This window comes from Temnothorax americanus, unplaced genomic scaffold, assembly GCF_048541705.1.
Source record: "Temnothorax americanus isolate GAGA-0224 unplaced genomic scaffold, ASM4854170v1 Scaffold168, whole genome shotgun sequence".
In the NCBI taxonomy this organism is placed as follows: Eukaryota; Metazoa; Arthropoda; class Insecta; order Hymenoptera; family Formicidae; genus Temnothorax; species Temnothorax americanus.
This window is the reverse complement of record NW_027509305.1, coordinates 114,573-135,893: the sequence shown is the minus strand read 5'-3', so window position 1 is coordinate 135,893 and position 21,321 is coordinate 114,573. Positions and strand designations below refer to the sequence as shown.

General features: G+C 32.0%; 1 protein-coding gene and 1 long non-coding RNA gene across 10 annotated transcripts in view; one reads left to right on the top strand and one right to left on the bottom strand.

The window, feature by feature from the left end:
• The window catches only part of Slo2 (slowpoke 2), a 62,255-nt gene that overhangs the window by 32,438 nt on the left and 8,496 nt on the right, over positions 1-21,321 (top strand). For 4 of the 6 annotated variants that reach the window (XR_013256433.1, XR_013256434.1, XM_077403070.1 and 1 more), the window contains exons 10-17: positions 1,639-1,792; positions 10,035-10,140; positions 10,246-10,373; positions 11,110-11,361; positions 11,753-11,924; positions 19,538-19,723; positions 20,069-20,200; positions 20,927-21,040. Coding sequence is in view for 4 of the 6 variants with exons in the window: in XM_077403070.1 (XP_077259196.1) it covers positions 1,639-1,792; positions 10,035-10,140; positions 10,246-10,373; positions 11,110-11,361; positions 11,753-11,924; positions 19,538-19,723; positions 20,069-20,200; positions 20,927-21,040 (1,244 nt within the window). In the remaining 2 variants the exon portion in view is untranslated. The remainder of the gene's footprint in view (positions 1-1,638; positions 1,793-10,034; positions 10,141-10,245; positions 10,374-11,109; positions 11,362-11,752; positions 11,925-19,537; positions 19,724-20,068; positions 20,201-20,926; positions 21,041-21,321) is intronic. The other 2 variants (XM_077403068.1, XM_077403069.1) reach the window with 2 other exon arrangements.
• Positions 7,933-15,557, bottom strand: LOC143895743 (uncharacterized). 4 transcript variants are annotated; one of them, XR_013256436.1, is made up of 4 exons: positions 12,718-15,557; positions 9,639-10,165; positions 8,229-8,425; positions 7,933-8,157 (listed from the first exon to the last, which is right to left on the bottom strand). It is a non-coding gene; the product is annotated as an uncharacterized LOC143895743 (long non-coding RNA). The 4 variants fall into 4 exon arrangements; XR_013256437.1 differs by having other exon boundaries at positions 8,229-9,770; positions 9,875-10,165; XR_013256438.1 differs by having other exon boundaries at positions 8,229-10,165; positions 12,718-13,087; positions 13,167-15,557.

Here is a 21,321-nt window from a genome sequence, read left to right as displayed (position 1 = left end):
TATTTATTACTAGCTGGTTACCCGGGCTTCGCCCGGGAGTCGTTTTCCTTCAAATTACTTCATTATTTCCAACATTATATGTTGTCTAATTTACGCTAATTTTAAGATATTTGGCCATTTTTTTTTGTTTCTCGTTGGAGAAAAAAAATGCCTAATGCATACCCTAGGCCCTAATGCATACCCCTAAAAATTCTACCCCTGTTTTATACACAATTCTTTAAGATTCGGTAAATTATTTCCCAAAAAATTAGAAAAATTTTGGATACCGGTTCCCAAAAAAATCGGTAACAAAAAACTATACAGTTTATAGCACTCCTCGGGAAATTCTACCCCTGTTTTATATACAATTCTTTAAAATTCGATAAATTATTTCCCAAAAAATTGGAAAAGTTTCGGATACCGGTTCCCAAAAAGATTGGTAACGAAAAACTATACATTCTATAACACTTCCCGAAAAATTCTACCCCTATTATACTATTATTATAAAGCAACAGGGTTTGCAGTTTTTCTGTTCGCTATGATCTCGAAAACCAATGGACTAAATTTTTACCAAACATATATGAAATAGGGGTAGAATTTTCGGGGAATGTTATAGGGTGTATAGTTTTTTGTTACCGATCTTCTGGAAACCGGTTTTTTTAATTTCTTCAATTTTTCGGTAAATAATTGACGGAATTTCAAAGAATTATATATAAAACAGGGGTTTAATTTTTCGGGGAGTGCCATAAAGTGTATAATTTTTTGTTACCGATCTTTTTGGAAGCCGGTATCAGAAGTTTTTCGAATTTTTTGGAAAATTCGTGGAAAGTACCATAAAGTGTATAATTTTTTATTACCGATCTTTTTGGAAATTGGTATCAGAAGTTTTTTGAATTTTTCGGGAAATATTTAATTGAATTTTAAAGAATTGTATATAAAACAGGGGTAGAATTTCCCGGGAAGTGCTATAAACTGTATAGTTTTTTGTTACCGATCTTTTTGGAAACCGGTATCTTTTTGAAAATCGGTTACAAAATTTTTGTATACTATTTATACTATTATTTTTACTATTATAATAAAGAGACAGAGTTTGTAGTCTTTTTTTTTGTTTGATATGATCTTGAAAACCATTTGACCGAATTTTTACCAAAAGTATATAAAATAGGAGTAGAATTTTCCGGGGAGTATTATAAAGTGTATAGTTTTTCGTTACCGATCTTTTTAGAAACCGGTATCCAAAATTTTTCCAATTATTCGGGAAATAATTGACTGAATCTTCCTGTGATGTTATTTTGTGACCCGGTATTTATTCTTTTTGAGTAGAGACTAAATAGCAATATAGCAAAAGCTACGCGTATGAGAGCCATGCATATGAGGTCGCGAGCGAAGCCGCGGGGCATGCTAGTTTTATATATTTTTGGTAAAAATTCGGTCGAATAGTTTAAGAGTGTATAAAGAACAGACATACAGACATATACAGACATTCTATTTTATTTATATAGATAATGACATATTTTGGCTCAAGGATAAAGTTTTTTTTGAGCTTATTAGAGTGAATGTATAAATTTTATATAAACGTAAAAAAAGAGTTTCAATAGATTACAAGATAATCTGCATATTAGAAAAAAAGAGAAAGATCTTTTATTTGCAATATTTTAGGAAGCAGAAGACCAAGTATTCTACCAGTACCAGATATGCTGACTAGCTCGACGTTACATCTGCCTGGGCAAGAATCCTTGGACCACGAGGCTGACGAGTCGGAGGATGAAATGGATGATGACGTTCCTTGGAGATCGCCAAGCGAGAAGATTGCGTAAGTATATTTTGTCTTTCTCCTTTCCATTGTGATACATTGGATTTAAGGATCCATGACGGCAGTTTTTGACAATTATGCAGCACGAAGAATAGCTAGTTAAAAATAGAGAAGCAAATCGAGTAGAGAAAATTATTAGCAGAAATTTGTGTTTTTTCTTCTCTTCTTCCGAATTATTTAATATTGATGTAATATGCATTATGAACATATCGATCAATAATAACTTAAAGCACAAATGCAAAATCCTTCGAGGACAAACAATCTCGCACTTTGTCTCGTGCACCTGCATGATGCGGTCTTGATGTAACGGATTTTTATTTATGTGCATCACAAATCTCTATGCATATTGTATATATTTTATATTTTTTGTATCTGCGCACACTAGTTGAATATGTGAAGAAATTACTCGTAAAAGAAAAATCTCAAATTTTGCGAGATTGATATTAATGAAGAAATAATGATTTAATTGTTCTATAAACTTCATTAATAATAATAATAAATCAAACATTAATTAATAATATTGAATCTTATTCATCTTTCTGTTTTAATTTATAAGCATCTTATTATATTATAGTAAAATAATTTGCGATTTATATAAATATAAATTTCTTGAAAAAAAAAACAAATATTTGGAAAGTAAGATATATCATGTTTTATTATTTTAAAAAATAAAAACATCATTATACATCATCATAATCATCATAATCATCATTTGTATAAATCAAATTAAGTAAAAATATCAAAGTGTTCTCTTAAACAATTTACTTTCTTTATGCAATTTTTTAATGCATTTTTTACACTCATTTCTATATAACACTAGATGGCGTATTCAAAGGAATTTTTGTGCCGAATTGAAGCCATCTTTGATACAGTAAAATATGCTAATATGCTGCGTCCTATATACTGTTGGTGTATGCTGTTTCGGGTTGTGTCTTTTCAAAGAGATACAAATAAGAAATGTTTACGCATCGGAAGTATTCAAACAATATACAAATCAGTTTGTGTTTACTGTAATGCAGTGAAAGGCAGTGCATATTTTACTGTATCAAAGATGGCTGCACAGAGCATACGCTATTTAGTGTTGTGATTTGTTAAGGATATTTTTTTTATTTGCGCGTATATTTTTGCGTATAAATTAATTCTTAATATTTAAAATTTTATTTATTATTCTCAAATTGGATCTCTCTCTCTCTCTCTCTCTCTCTCTCTCTCTCTCTCTCTCAAATTACCAAAATTGTTTTGAAATCAAAAAGAAGAAAAATGACAATTATATATATACATAATATACAACCTGTGTATCTATTTAAAAATTTTGCTTTACGTTTTTTTTAAAAACTTTAGTGAATTTAGCTAAAATTTACGTTAAAACAACAATGACGTATTAATATTTTTATTTATCAATTTTTGATATTCCAGTTTATATTATCATGAAATTTTTAAACCTCTGCAGAGTTACGTTGTAGACGGGGTCACGGTGTTTTTTTAAAAAAGGTGGTACAGCTATATACGGCTCTTGACGCATTCTTAATTTAATGACGTCATTAGCACTAAAAACGTGTCAGGAGTCATTGTATCGTTCATTCTGTGTCATTGAAAGAAGGAAAAAAAGGTTACTTGCATATAGGTATTCTTGGAGTTATACAAATATGCACCGTGTACACCCTGGCTCTTTGCGATATGCTTTTATCTTTATTTATCCTCTCAACATCATAATTATCTTGTCAGAAAGCTAGTGTTAGTTCACATGAGCGCAAGAGCCGTTATTTTGATGATAGGATTTATAATTTATATTTGCATCTCTCTGACTTATATAACAAGCAAAAATGGCTGTAATTAAGAAATATTATTATATTTCTGTTTATCTGGAATTTTATAGAATAATTATTGATAATTTTCGATAATTGTAATTACTAAAAATTATACAATGTATTATTAAAATCTTAATTTAAAAGATTAATTTAATTACGCAAGTAATCACTGTATATGTCATTATCTTCTATCAGTTCTAATGAGCCTGTATCTATTCGTGAATTCAAACATATACTACAGATTTTACCCGGTTTAAATGTTTTAGTGTTTTAGAATTCTAAATTACTGTTTTGTTATATTTTTAATAATAAAATAACTAAAATTTTCTATTAACAATTGCGATTTTCCAGTTTATAGAAAAAAATATTAAAGTTTATCTTTTATTTATGTTTTATGTATCTAAAATATCTATAATCCTTTATATATATATATATATATATATATATATATATATAATATAAAAAAAATTAACTCTTCTTAATAATGTAATATCTAATGTCTACTGATTACATAAGGAGTGGTTTCTAAAATATTTTATACATATAAATGAACGTACATAGCTTTTACATTTCCTTATATACTTTGCTAGTCTGAAGTAGCAATAGTGCTTTGCCTATATAGCTAGCAGTAACTACGCGATCTCTGATATCTCTAAATAGATTTAAAAAATCTAGGATGTGTTTTTTTGTGCACACGCCAAACAATATAAAGCTTCAAAGTAAGACCCCAGAGATATAGATCCAATTATAGATTTCTTAATTATAATTTTTTATTGTTTTATATATGTTTTGTTGACGTTTTGGTCCATCTCTCTGAAAAGCGTAAAGTATCGAACACGGTAGATCGAATCGTTTTTATGCGTGACGCGAATGTTTTGACGCACTGATGTTTATTCATCTTTAATCGTTAAGTATAAGTCATGCAAATCAATGGTTGATGTATCCTGTCTCAATGTCTCTCGATGCCTGTTTCACTAACGGCAACGGTGCCGTTGAATCGCTGCTCGATGCTGTCCTGCCTGACACCTTATATGTCCTCATGGATGTTTTCGATGTCTTCCTTCTTGCATCGTCTTTGTGCACTGCCGTCTTACTGCACGATTTCCGTCCAGCAGTTTCAAAGGGTGAGTCTCTTATTTTACGCTTCTACACATCTCCATTTTTGATTTGCTTAATTATTTATTACAATATATTTCATTTATTTTAAGGATATAGTTCCGGATAACTCTTGCTCCCGATCAACCTAAAGTTTTACACCTAAGTTGTTTTTGATGTGAGGAATAAAATACGCGTGGTTCCAACTTCGGGAAATAAAAAAAAAATGTTTATGACAGCACTTATCGACTAATAAAAAATCGGTTTTATATGATATATACAACATAGGGTAGCTGGAAGGAATATGCCAGTGCGGGGAATATGCCACTTGTTATGTTTAACAGCTACGGCTATAGGAGCGTTGTTGTAAATACTGTGAAATTGTTAAAAATATTGTATTTGACGTTTTGCCCAAGTTTTACTTACTTCCTATCAGTATTATAGTTTTTATGGGGTAAGTACAGTATGACAAGTATGATGACAACGTGCTTTCTAAAATTTTCTTAGTGTTTTATTAAAATTGTAATAAAAATATTCTTTTACATGTTTTTAGACAAGAATGTCCTTCTAAAGTTAAATTACTATACATTTCTGTATATGTGGCATATTACCCCCACATGGGGGTAATATGCCACTTTTACAACACTTTTGTATTTCTTTCTTTTTAATAGTAAAGAATCAAAATATTTCATTAAAACTATATATAAATAACAGATAAAAGAAGAAAAAAAAAGACCAGTATGCAAAGATACCTCAAAAAGAAAGAGAAATAGGAAAAAAAATCCTATTTTTCTTAAGTGTGGCATATTCCCCCAAGTTACCCCCTATATAAAAAATATAATATATATAGTATATATAATAATATAGCACACGTGGAAAGTTGTAAAAATGCATGTGGCATCTCGTTTTGCGCGGAAAGTGTATAATGCGTGGAAGCAGTATATCCATAGGATATCCAGTGGATGTCTATAGCATATCCAGTGGATATTTATATAGATATTACACGTACACTGGATATTGATTAGATATTTGCGTGGATATATTCATTCAAACGCGTGTCTGTGTGACGGAAATTTGAACTTCTTGCTGAGATTTCGCCGAAAAAATTCACATTTTTGACATGTAAGATTTCGAGATCTCAGTATTGACTGCACCAATCTTAATCAGATTAGTTGCAATCGAAAGCTTGTATATTAATATTATACTAGAAAATTGTCGTCAGATTTTCGATCGCAGTTTTCTTTCTTGAGATATTTGATTCAAAAAATCGATCGGCCTGAAAACTCCGGATAAGCTACTTGGTAGCGTCGTCTGCTAGCTCTCTTTTTATGTACTTGGCGTCGCGACGCTACTGCGTCGCTTGATATCTTTAATAGATATTTTGTGGACATGGATATGCGTGGATATCTAATGGATATCTTTGACAGATACTTCATGGACATGGATATGTGGATAACACGTGGATCTAATGGATATCCCTGCCCCCGGTTATTTGAGAGATATAAATATTTTTAAATCTGTTAGATATCTATTAGATATCCATAATAGATATGGACGTCATATGGATATGTAAATATCCATTGGATATCTATTAGATGTTTTGTTCTGTATAGGAATTGTCGGATAGAAAAGTATATGCGTGAATACAATAGATTATTCACACTTTCCCACCCACAACAAAATTAATGAAAGATTTATTATTACTTTTACCAAAAAGTCTTGGATACAATTACCGGTAAAATTAATAAATTTGCTATAATTTATCACCTTTACCATCGTATGTTGAAAATTATGCATAATAACCAGTAATTTACATATAATTATCGAATTTATCACTTTTACAATAACATATATATCATATAGAATCGATTTTAGCCGATAAGTGCTAACATAAAAAAAATTTTTTTATTTCCCGAAGTTTGGACCACGCGGATTTTATTGTTCACACCGAAAACAACTTATGAGTAAAATTTTAGGTCGATTAGAAGCAGGGGTCATTTGGAACTACATCCTATTTTAATTTTAGTTTACTTATACATATATATTACAATACATTTAATGTACATACATAGTACATTTTTATACAAAGTGGTCCCAGGAGGAAAGGTCACATACTCTGGGAGGTGATAGTAAATATTCGTCATTTTAAGCATTTTTATATAAACAAGTGTCCTATTTCAAAATAGAGCTATTTAAATGTACAGTTGTAAAATTACTAAAAGACATACATACTTCACATACAGTTGACTGTTGATAGTGACATTGTAGAAGTGTTATAAAAAATGCCGCACATTTTTATAAATGTTCAATATGCAGATATGCTGTATGTTTACGACTTCTGTGATGGTAATACCATTGCTGCATTTGTGCGACAGTCCACTGTTATCATAACAGTGTTATGTGAAGCATGTATCTTTCTTATCAGTAATTTTGCAACTGTTATACATTTAAATAGTTCTATCTCGAAAACCGTCTTTTTCAAAATAAAACGCTTGTTCATATAAACATTTCTGCTTAAAATGACCGATATTATCACCTCTCAGAGTAGTGATTTTTCTTCCTGGAATACCCTATATAAACTTAAAGATTTGCTGGTTGAAGTATCGACGTCGTAAGTATATATCAAAAATAAGTGTTTCGAGGCTGTTAATAATTATGTAATTATAATATTTGTGTTATAATTCTGTTTAAACTAATATAAATTAAATTTTAATTTGTTTTATTATTAATATTTAAAATTAAATAATATCAATTAACAATTAATTTAAAAAAATGTTATTTTTGGTCGGGCTTTGGATCTTGGTAGCTTAATAATAATGTTCTCGTGTGAATTTTGTATACGTTTTCCAACTCATTGTCATCAGTAAACTGCTTATCAATACCTCCACGATTTTTCGTTTTTTATTTTAAATTAAAGTTTTGATAGTAAAAACAACTATTACAATAACAAAAGTAATTAAAAATTGTTAAATAATTTTTTTAATGAGTTTAAAAATTGCGATTGATTTAAACGCCCAATTTTTCGCGCGCATTGATGGCGTCGTCAATGTGACGTCATTATTCAGTAAACAGGTTAGATCGAGTAGACAGTTTGTATTGAAAGCATCAAAAATGACTAAAAATGCAGATTTACACGTAAAGGTATTATAAAATTTTAACATTAATGAGTGCATCGATAAATCTCTATGAGATTTTACATGGACAAAATGCCTTGACAGTTGGCAGTCACAATTTCTTTTTTCCATTTCTTGCAATACAGTCTGTAAGAAGCTAGTACTGTTTGGAAGAACTGGAGTTTGTTTCGATGGTAGCAAATCTTTTGCTTTCATGCTTCTTACATTAGCTCCAACTTGTGCCAATCGAGGTTTCTTCCAATATAGCAGACCGTCATCGCTGTCGGTTCAGGCTCTTCGCTTCGACGGTGAACCCACATAAGGAAAGCGATGGCATGCTTACAACCACCTTAAATCACATAGAATTGCACAGTTAATATACACAATTAACGTTTTCTTTACTGCGTTAATTATAATTACCTTCTGAAGCTGCGCAGTCTTCGCACCTAATATATTCGACCCTCTCAGTTTCCTCGTTGACTAGCATTGATACAGCATACGCCTTATTGTTCACTCTGTGCTCAGGACAAACCTTTCCTCTGATATGGCATAAGCTTTTTTCCCGTCTCAATTCCACATATCCAACCGCTGGATCGCCGTAGTTTTCACCTTCAGCTCTACCAAAGTGTACATCGACAAGATGACAAGAGTGTATTAAAGGTTAATTATGTCATGTATATGTTGTATATAATACTCAAATTACTTTGATATATCGTTAATAACACTTTGATATATCGTTTCATACTGTATCTTGTATCTGTCTATAAATTTTACTATTTATTTCCTGTTATTGCAAGTTTTTAAAAATATACTTATTTCTTAGCTTTTACACCACAAGTTTCTGCGATATTAAACACATCACTTTCAGCAAAAAAATCAGAAACCATTAATACTGTTACTTTGAGTAAGTTATCCGCTTTAACAAATCCCGTGTTATTTTTTTGCCACATTGCAACAAAACAATCGGTAAATACGTAAATACATAAAACACCGTATAGCAAAAATTTGAAATTACTGAATAATGACGTCACACGCGGTCTCAACCAATCACAGCGCGTTTTATCCCCTCTCTTTTTATAAGCAGTTTTAATAATTTATATTAAAAAATTACATTGTTAATATATATCGTTCTAAAGTCGTTCCATTCAATTTGAACAAATATAAGGTTCATGAAAATATTTTTTTTAAATAACTTATTTTTTACAAATTGGACCCTATTATTTGTCTTAAAACACAACATTTTGTTGGAACAGTAAAGTCACATACTTAAATCGATAATTGATTTCATTTTTGATACTAATAAAGATCCTTTTTAAATCACTGTAAAGAATTTATTGCAAAAAATATCACTCTATAAGCTAGAATTTAAATCTGGACCTCCCTACAATCTATGTCTTTATCATCTAATATCGTCTTTATCAATTTGACATTTGAGGCACGTACTTATACATATATAATATATCAATAATATTTAATCTTTAATGTGATATAAATATTTTTAACATAAATGATAAATTCAGATAATAAATAATTTTAATAACATTGTTATTTCAAAAATAAATTAATAGCTATAAATAAGTATAAAAACTTAACACTGAAATTTGTATTTTAAACATCATTGATTTTATTGCAAAATAACTCGGATATTTTTAAAAATATACTTTAAGATATGATTTATACAAACAGAATATATCATTATGCGCGTAATAAATGCTTCCGGTCAGACATAACACCATATCCCAATGTTGAACACTATTTACCGTTTGATGGATCGCGCGCGTGACATGAAGATATATATACGAAATCTGAAAAAATATAAAACAAACTTACCCCTTTCATCTCTTTCAAACAACTTATCTCTGACTTTCAGGGAACTAAAAATCGGTAAATAACATTCGAGAGAGCCGACCTTTTCTCCATAAAGGAGCTGCATATTTTAGAGGCGTAATTTTTCTAGAAAAACTGTCGTGCATAAATATAATTATTTAATATACTAACACAAAATATGATAAAAATTTATAACTAAATTTTAATTTAATCCTTAAAAACCAAGTCTGTCTGCTCACAATCAGTCGAGCTCTATTATCTTTATGTCGATGACACACTTTTTCAAGTTGTCGTGTCGTCCTCAAGCGACATTTGTTAATAAGAGGCGCACGGCGCCAAAATGTAGCATCATACGTAGAGGCGTTGGGATAAAATAATTAAGTTATAACAATGTTACAGGATTGTCAAGGGATTTCCGCCAGTTTCACCCTTTATTGGAGTCTCGCCAACCTTGTGCTATCTTCTCAAGGAGAAGAAGCCTCTCTGTTGTCTTCAGCTGGCTCAGGTATGTGGCACTATGGGTGGGTTTTCTGGAAAATAAAATACAAAATTATGAATACGGAATGGTATTGATTTTTGACACTCACGATTCTTTTTGCCGTTTTATTAGGTGTGCCAACATTGCAGCTATAGAAACGCCAAAGAATACAATTGGCAGAATAAGACCATTATACTGGCAGCGGATTATGCTAGCAATGGAATTTATAACTTTATAATACCATTGAGAGCACATTTTAGGTAATTATTGCATCATTAATGCTTTAATATATGCAGGTGAATTATTTAATGGTGAACATGTTTTTGTATTGTTCACTTAACTTTATAAAATTGCTTTCATACGGCAATTGCTAATAAGTAGAAACTTTTTCATCTATATTGCTATGCGGTTATAACTATTATAACTTTTTAATTACATTGAAAAAATGTGAACGCTATTATAAGTATCATTAAAACTTTAGTATTAGTGTTATATAATTGTTATTTCTTTAGTTATAATTTTATTATAATTAAATAAAATAATTATTATTGTTATTAGTTATTATAATTTTATTAAAATTTTATAAGCGTTATTTTAATATACATTTTTTTTAATCACGTTAACATTTTTCATTAATTTAAAAAATATTTAATAATTTCAAATATCTCAAATATTTCTTAATTATAGTGTTACTTAAAACCAATTTTGACCTAAAGCTATTTATATTCAACTGCGATTAAAGACGTGCGTACGCGCGCACGTACGTCTTTAAAAAGAAAATTATTCCAAATTTTTTTAAAAATTACATGTGACTTTATAGACGATAGGTCGCGGTCACAGAGAGAAAGCACGCTGTTTTTCTCTTAACATTGTTAAAGTATTTCGTATTGGCAATTAAAGTTAAAAAAGATATCGCAAATTAAAGCTAAAAGAAATTGATCAAGTAGAGTAGGTACGAGGAAAAGCGATCAATTAACAAGCAGGAACATTTGTCAGGTCAAAAACATCATTGAATCCGATCATCCTTTTGCTGGAGAGAAAACCGGAAATCGCGTTTCTCGACGCAGTGTCCTACTTTCCGTTGGTTTACTGGATGCGCGGTTCGATCGACTGTTTAGATGACCTTCTCCGGGCTGGTATCACTTTAGCTGAAAACGTTGTAGTCGTAAACAAGGAACTTAACAATTCCGCCGAAGAGGACACCCTAGCTGATTGTAATACAATCGTTGCGGTGCAGACTATGTTTAAGTGAGTATCATTACTACAAAAATTGTCTGGCAGAAAATGTTTCGACCATTATTTATAACTTAAACCTATAACTGTGCTTTACTTGCAAAAGATATTCGTATTGTTATTTAGTATAAAATAAATTATTTTAATATGATATATATTCTAATCTCTAAATATACATTTTGAAATCTTATTATTATTATAATGATGTAAAGATAAAAGATATTTACAATTTAAAATTATTAATATAAAAAATCAAGATTATAAAAATGTTTATTTTAAAGAAAATGACATTTAAGATGCATTATTAATAACGACTAATATAAGGAGAAAAATTATCAACAAAATTGCATAAAATTATATATTACATTCTCATTTTTTATGGGATTATTTTCTATTTCTTTGATAGATTCTTCCCAAGCATAAAGAGCATAACAGAATTGTCCCAGTCGAGCAATATGCGTTTCATGCAGTTCCGGGCACACGACAAGTACGCTTTGCATCTCAGCAAAATGGAAAAGGTACTCCTCAGTGCTACTACCGATGACAACTACTCCGATGAGCCTCCGATAGGCTCTCCGGTAACACGATATCACTCATTTTCCAAACTCTGACTAATTGATTGTTGAATTGATTGATCGATTGACTGCTAAATTCTAATGTTATCGTCGCTCTCGTTCTAATATTCGCGGTACTTGACCCAAAAATACTATATTACACAATCGTAAAATTAATATTTTTGCGCAAACCCTATACAAAATTGTTCGAAAGCGGACCGAGCGCGCGAGCGAGGACACGAACCGCATATAGGAAGAGACAGGCAAAGAGCAGATTTGACGGACAAGCACAGTTTATTTGTCTATATACACTATTTACAAAACTGTATCGCAATTATAACGATGGAAGAGATCGTGTCGCGAAAGCGCCAGCAAGCGCCGATGCAGGCAGCGCGAATTAAGCAAGCGAACGAGCGAACAGCTCGACCTATTAAGCGTACGCGAAAGAACAGGAGCAAGCGACTCGAAATATTGACAGCGACAACTCGGAAAGCAGAGAGCGACTGACTTCGTTGCCAAGAGCGCGTGTCTCTTCTCGCTCTCGGGGGCTTCTCCCAAATTCGAGACTTTTCTATACACGCTTCACCGAGAGAAGTCCCCGAGAGATGCGCGATCGACAATTATAAACAGAGGAAACAAAGCGAACAAAAAATGCCTTGTCTCCACTGTTTACTCATTTGGACGTCACGTCAAAAGTCACAGCGATTAATGCTCAAGTCTTGTTGCTCGCAATTGCCGTGCTGAAATTCTAATTTATATTTTCGACTTCGCTATCGTTAAACGTTTAAGCAATCTTAAACAAAAATTTATGACTTACCAATATCCACAGAATGATAACAAAGAACGCACTTTTGCGGCTTGAACTTATAAAACTGTTTCTTCCATATTTCGTTCTACTTCGCTGTTTTCCGGCATGGCTTTTATACAAATCTAATTTCGGCGGATACAGCGTTCGAGGTTGCGGCAAACTTAAAAAGACGCTTCCCGAGATTTGCGATCGCCGGCCTCGTAAAGCCGCACCGTTGGAAGCGGAAAGAAATTACGAGGGTAAAGTCGCTCCGCGCGGAAATCACTTTGCTCTAAGTGCTGCTTTCCGCATGCACTCTCGTCGCGCCGCTTGTCAACTTTACCAACGCCATATCACATCTTTACTTTATTCTTTGATCTGCGATATTAACACGGAAGAACTCGAGAAAAAGAGAGTTTTTTTTTAATGATTCTAAGGAGAATAAAGTGTAGCGCACATAATTACGTTATAAAACTTACGCTGTAATTAATTGTAAATTAGTCATATACACAACTACAATTATAAGTTAATTATAGTTATTTTTAAAAATGTGTATATGTAAATTTTAAATTTTTAAAGATAGGAATTTTTTTATATACATATTTCACGAAATATTTTAGAGAGCGATGAGAACATGGAAAATATCGATGACTTTATATGAACAACATTTTACAAGTAGCCGCTTATAAACTTATAGGTATCGATGCTTGAGTCACGATGAACTGATTACTTTCTGTACTTATTGTCCCGTTGCACTCAATATATCGATAGCTATTTTTTAGTACTCTTTAATCTTAAATTGGATGTTATAGCATGGTGACTCATGCCTTGAAATTGATGCCGCTTGATAGATTAGAATCCTTGAAAATATTATAATCATTTTCTTCGCCTTTCCGCACAAACATACACGTGTTACTTTATTTCCCTGTATTATATCTAAAGCATGACACATTTTTAGTCGACCTGCATTACTTGACAATTACCCGGCATTTTTTATGATACATTGAGTGTTGTGTAAGATATATGACACGCGTGCTTGCTCAAAAATTATGTTCCATATGACAATCATGAATCTATGAAATCGTTTCTTATCATCAAGCAGGGAAATGAATTATTATTAACGCGTAGTTGTTTAAAGTTATGTGTAGTGTTAGAATAATTTTAATTATCCTTGATTAAAAAGTATGCTTTGACAATAACGAACTAAAGTACGGTTGTATCGTCTTGGCGACTATAAAGACCAATATATAATAAATTATTGCCAGTTAGGGCGATTCATACGTCTTAAGCTTATTACTTCAGACTTCAGACTGGCAAATTAAAATTGTATTGAATTTTAATTATGTTATTAATTGCGGTGTGGAGAAAAACTAATCAACGTAATCTATCTATATTTTGTTACCAAAACAATTCATATTATTATATGCGACAGTATCTGTTTTAACTTCGTAGATGCCACGGAATGCCATTAGGCTAATTATGCTAATATTAGTATAAGTCTTATAACGTCTTGAATATCAATTTTTTGAGTTAAAAATTCTACATTAAAGAAACCTCTTTCATTTTCTCCTTTGATATGTCGCATCATTACGCGATAGCGTTTCTAATCTTCTATGTAATCTTTATTCTTTATTTGTACAGAAAAAACGTGAAATTGTTTACGCCATGTCATTTTCATGCCATGTTGCATGATGCGATGCGATATGCCAGATTCTCGAAGATTTTCAATATTTAGAAGATTTGATATGACACTAGTTAAATTATAAATATAAAGATATACATATATTAAAATCAATTTGTTACAAATTTCATTATTTGAATCAGAATTAATTGGACTTAAAAAAAGCTAATTTTGTTTATATCTATGTATAAATCAAATATCAAATACATACATTTTATATAATCATGCTGTATAATACATTGCGTTGGATAAGAGATTTCTTATTTGATAGACTTTAATATTATGTTATGGATTATTAGATGATTAATATTGATCAAATAAACATTTTATGATATAAAACTTTATTTCTTAAACAATAATATGTACTTAATGTACTTTTAATATTTTATTTATTTACAATATTAATATGTATGGTTTTGGAATTACAAATGCTTGCGTTTGTTTGCTATATAGAAATATTTAATATTGGAGCACTTAAAAATTGATATTGCTGTTCCATGCCTAACTGAAAATGTTAGGCCAGTAAAATTAGGTTTGAAAATGGCAAAACGGATTGACAAGCCAATTTTTTGAGGATGAGTAGAGGGTCATAGGAGATGCCCAAATTCACAAAGTTCCAACAAAATTTCCCTGTTAAAGTTTGAATATCTCGGCTTCTATTGGTCGCATTTTGTTCTTTTTTTTTAGTTTTGTAGGGAAAAATATTTGCTACAACTTTTGTTCGAAAAAATTTTTAACAGCTGTCAAAGAAAAAAGTTAAAACCAAAAAAGTGCCGTCAATTAAGGGTTGAACAATTTTATTGACACTTATATCGCCCCCTGTTAGTTTGATAAAAAAAATGTTCCAATAAAACTTGTAGAGGATTCAATTCTCTACAATTTTTGTATATATTTTTTTGCGGTGGCTCAAAAAACACTGATAGAGAGCGCCAAAGTTGAGTGTATCTAGTAAATGCTCTTTTTCGTGGGAAAAATTCGCGGTTTTATTGTGAATTGTCGTATATTATAAAACTTTTTTCCGCGAACTGTACAGTGTGTTATTGTGTGTGTGTTGTTTATGTGTGTTATTGTGTATTATTTTTGGTCAGTCGTGATCTGTATTTCGAGCATTTCAGAGTAAAATTTCTCGAAAATGAGCGAGTATTTTAATTATTTGTAGTTCATATGCCAGGTCAATTGAGCATTTTTATCGAGGTTGATGGCTTAAGTTAATGTTTTTTTATGTTTTTTGCGTCGTAGAACAGGAATCTGTAAATAATTTTTTTGTAAGTCAATGCAATAAAAAATTATTAAAAATTTATTTGTTTAAGTTGCCCTAACAATCAAAGTATACATTCTATAAAAAAATAGACTAGAGAAAATTTGTTCCTCTTTTCACAACGAGCAAAATAGTGTTTGAATTTTTCCAAAATTTTGATTATTGACGGAAATGTGTCATTTTTTAGGTAATTACTGCCTTCGCGTCACGGAGTACCCTAGGCGTGCGCGCTTGCGCTCAATTGTAATAAAAAGAGCAAGAAAAATAAATTAAATTAAAATTAAAGAAGCAAAACTCATGTGGTACAATTGAGCGCGAGCGCGCACGCCTAAGGTACTCCACGACGCATAAGCAGTAATTACATAAAAATTGACACATTTCCGTCAATAATCAAGATTTTGGAAAAATTCAAACGCCATTTTGTTCGTCGTAAAAAGAAAAACTAATTTTCTCTAGTTCATTTTTTTATAGGATGTATAGTTTGATTGTTAGGGCAACTTAAACAAATAAATTTTTAATAATTTTTTATTGCATTGACTTACAAAAAAATTATTTACAGATTCCTGTTCTACGACGCAAAAAACATAAAAAAATAATTTTTTTGTAAGTCAATGCAATAAAAAATTATTAAAAATTTATTTGTTTAAGTTGCCCTAACAATCAAACTATACATCCTATAAAAAAATGAACTAGAGAAAATTAGTTTTTCTTTTTACGACGAACAAAATGGCGTTTGAATTTTTCCAAAATCTTGATTATTGACGGAAATGTGTCAATTTTTATGTAATTACTGCTTATGCGTCGTGGAGTACCTTAGGCGTGCGCGCTCGCGCTCAATTGTACCACATGAGTTTTGCTTCTTTAATTTTAATTTAATTTATTTTTCTTGCTCTTTTTATTACAATTGAGCGCAAGCGCGCACGCCTAGGGTACTCCGTGACGCGAAGGCAGTAATTACCTAAAAAATGACACATTTCCGTCAATAATCAAAATTTTGGAAAAATTCAAACACTATTTTGCTCGTTGTGAAAAGAGGAACAAATTTTCTCTAGTCTATTTTTTTATAGGATGTATACTTTGATTGCTAGGGCAATTTAAAGAAATAAATTGTTAATAACTTTTTATTGCATCGACTTACGAAAAAACTATTTACAGATTTCTGTTCTACGACCCAAAAAACATAAAAAAATATTAACTTAAGCTATCAACCTCGATAAAAATGCTCAATCGACCTGGCATATGGACTACAAATAAAATACTCGCTCATTTTCGAGAAATTTTACTCTGAAACGCTCGAAATACAAATCATGACTGACCAAAAATAATACACAATAACACACAATAACACACACACAATAACACACTGTACAATTCGCGGAAAAGAGTTTTGTAATATACGACAATTTGCAATAAAACCGCGAATTTTCCCCACGAAAAAGAGCATTTACTAGATACACTCAATTTTGGCGCTTTCTATCTCTAGTGTTTTTTGAGCCACCGCAAAAAAATATATACGAAAATTGTAGAGAATTGAATCCTCTACAAGTTTTATTGGAACATTTTTTTTATCAAACTAACAGGGGACGATATAAGTGTCAATAAAATTGTTCAACCCTTAATTGACGGCACTTTTTTGGTTTCAACTTTTTTTTCTTGACAGCTATTAAAAATTTTTTGTAACAAAAGTTGTAGCAAATATTTTTCCCTACAAAACTAAAAAAAAAGAACAAAATGCGACCAATAGAAGCTAAGATATTCAAACTTTAAATATTTACTTCTATTTTCAAGATGGCCGCCGACGCACAGGGAAATTTTGTTGGAACTTTGTGAATTTGGGCATCTCCTATGACCCTCTACTCACCCTCAAAAAATTGGTTTGTCAATCCGTTTTGTAGATATTCGGTGTTTTTTTAGCTAATTTTACTGGCCTATGTTGACAAACTCGGAATGTATTTAAACAAAAAGTGAAAAATGTTTTTCTCAATACTAGGCCGAAAGTACGTCGTTCCGGCTTCCATCTTACGGCAGAAAGCCTAACTTTTATGCCGTGATAGTGTCGCGCATGCGCTCTGCGACAGCGGGCCGAAAGGTACACTGATGAGACTGGTACACAATACACAAGACGGCCGAAAGTCGAGAGTCGCTCACTCTGTTACATAGAAACTTATTCGCGCGCATTAATACAATAAAAGAAGTTCCCATCATACAGTAGAACCTCTATCTTCTGTATTAACATTCTAACCACACTCCGCTAACTACTCTTGATTTCTAACCTTAAAATTTATTTGCAATTGATGTACGCCAATATTTGACAGTTATCTAATTTTGTGAATTGTGCATAATAGAAATTGCTATTACTACAATTATGAGTGCAAATGAATCATCCGATGAATCATCAGATGAAAATGAAGTTAACAGAAATTTTGAAGCCGAAGCGCAATTAATTATTGAAACTGACACCTTACCTAAGAAATCTGCCGAGTGATACCTACTTGTGTACGAAACATATAAAAAATGGAAAACAGAACATAAAAATGCATTGTCACAATCCGAAGAAGATAATCTTATAGTATATTTTCAAAGTTTACAAACAAGGTTAAGTCCGGCAACGTTGTGGAGTGTGTACTCAATGTTGAAAAACATATTATACACAAGAGAGAACATTGATTTAAGCAAGTATTACAAGTTAATAAATATAATTAAAAATAAAGCCAAAGGTTATAAACCAAAGAAATCTACTGTGTTCACATGGGATGAAATTATGAAGTTCATGAATGATGCGCCGGATCACCAATATTTAGGATTAAAAGTATGTATGGTCGGGGGCAGGCTTCAAATCAAATACATCTAAATAAATAAATGTAGTTATTTTTCTGGAATACTTATTTTTTATTAATTTGTAAAACGAACTTTTATTATAGTTTTATGAAGCTTGGTCATTATTTTGCGAGTAATAAAAATTATTAACAATATTGCCATGAAACACACAATTTTCATATTTTATACTTGAATCTTTGATTTTAGCTGAATGAGTAGAAGTTAAATCTGATGCCTGGTTATCCCTTTCAGTTGTTTCAAATTTATTTCTTTTTATTGGTGGTTTTTATTTTCTTTCTGACAGTGAACAACAGAGATCGGTGGTTTGTTCATGAAATGCGTTGGCTTGATTGATTCACTATTAGCATTTACAACTATTTTTCTCTTGCTCCCGGCATAAAAAAATGTTGGTGACTGTTTTGACTGTCCTGGTAGAATCAGTTCTTTTGGTAAAGTAGGTTCTTTTGGTAAAATCGATTCTTCTGGTGGAATCAATTTCTCTAGCTCTGCTAAAGCGTCATTATCAACTTCGAACTCTTCATGAAAATAATCATAACCAATTTCTAATGTGTTTCATGGCAATATTGTTAATAATTTTTATTACTCGCAAAATAATGACCAAGCTTCATAAAACTATAATAAAAGTTCGTTTTACAAATTAATAAAAAATAAGTATTCCAGAATAATAACTACATTTATTTATTTAGATGTATTTGATTTGAAGCCTGCCCCCGACCAGCAGCACTCGCTTCGCTCGTGCAGCAAATGTCGGGCAGGCATCAATATCATTTAACACACGAATGCAATTTCATTCGTACTTTCGGCCTAGTATTGAGAAAAATAGTATACACTACATGGGCAAAAAGTTGAGAGCCCTGAACTGCGCGCCATGATGCCCTCGGTTTCGCCTCGGGCATCATGGCGCGCAGTGCAGGAATCTCAACTTTCTGCCCTTGTAATGTAATATACTATATGTACATTAAAGGAAAGCGGAAAATGTATGAGAGTTCGTAACCAATTTTAGGATCGATTGTTTGCAGCAACCACCGATATTATTTATAATAAATAAAATTGACGATTAATAATGTTTGCAGAGAGAAAAGGAAAGAGGATCTCACATATCGTACATGTTTCGATTGCCGTTCGCCGCCGGTAGTGTCTTCAGCGCCTCGATGTTAGATACTTTGCTTTACCAAGCGTTCGTCAAAGATTACGTGATAACATTCGTAAGATTGTTACTAGGAGTAGATCAAGCGCCAGGATCTGGATTCCTCACGTCGGTGAGCAATTATTTAAAATATATCTCATTATTATGAAATTGTTAATAATCTACAAATATAGCGAATGTTTAATTCCTTCATATTAGTTATAATTTCTTTAACATACATATTAATGACAATTACAGTAATTACAGCAACATTTATCATTATAAGCCATTTTCAATCTGACAATAATTTTAATAATATGTCAATTTAATATAAATAAAAAAAATTCAGTCACAAAGTATATTAATTTATTTAGTCAATTTCTAAATAGGAATTATAAAGAATTCTACTATATATTTCTGTTCACTATGTGTACTCTGTTATTGACATCATTAGCAAATGCAATGAAAACAATTGCAGATGCGAATAACTAAGGATGACATGTGGATAAGAACGTACGGCAGATTGTATCAAAAACTTTGTTCAACTACCTGCGAAATTCCAATTGGAATATACAGGACGCAGGACACTACCGTATCGGACTCCTCACATGTAAGTATATAACTTCACATATCTTATCTAGGAATAAATATAGTCGAAGTAGAGTTTGTTACTTGTACTTTTACAAAGACAGGAAAAATCGTTGAATGGCGGCTGTGAGTAGCGCATGGTTGTGCTCTCGCTCCTTCTTTTTGATTTCGTTTCCTGCCTAGCTCATTTCTTCTCGTGGCATTTTCTCGTGGCCTAATCCTGCCGCGCATAAATAACGATCCGGGACCGTTGCATCTTGACGAACTAACTTTCATAGCACGTTATCTTCCCCCAATTCATTGGTCTTAGCGTCTTTAAACTTGCATTGTGCTAGATTTAGTGTGCTGGATTGCGACGTAGCTTTTGTTTTATTTCCGCGGCGGCGTGCAAAATAGTAACAAAATAATAGAATCTTAATAGTTACAATTTAATATATACATATATTTTAATGTATGCTTTAATAAATAAAATTTTTCTATACGAAAACAAAGATAGTCTACATTGATGTTATAATTAAAAATATAGACTGTTCCGACAAATACAAATACAAAGCGCTCGTTTCGAGCGTTATGTGTCCTCGGCGAGGAGCACTTACTTCGATGGAAGAAGTCGAGCGGGCGATCGATCTAATCGTTACATCACAGCAATGTGCTGTACTGCGAAACACGGCGCGGCGTTCTGTGCGAAATCGCGGTATCGGCGATGCGCTATCATTAGTAAGGGTAGAATTGCTTGTCGTTTTAACAGGGCGACTCAGACGCGGAAAGCGACGCCGGCGTCGGTGTAACGTACAAGGTGCGTCATTCGGCGGCAGCTTCGTGCCTTGCAAATTGCGCCACCCGCGACAAGGGTGCATCTGCTGTGAGTAAAACGTCGACGTGGTGGTTGTTTCCTTTCTTCAGATTGTTTTGTATATTTCTACTTCATTCTCTACTTTCGCCTTTATATCTCATTATTGCCTCTGCCTCTTCATATCTTTCTTTTTTTTTTTCTTCTCTCTCTCTCGCCCTCTCCATACTCACACTCTGTATAATGGACGTCCAGACTCGTCTACCGCAGCACAGCAGCGCATGCGGAACGTTGTATCCCTGAAATCGACTATCTCACACCAAGAATTTTTGAACGTCTTCACGGAGCCTAAA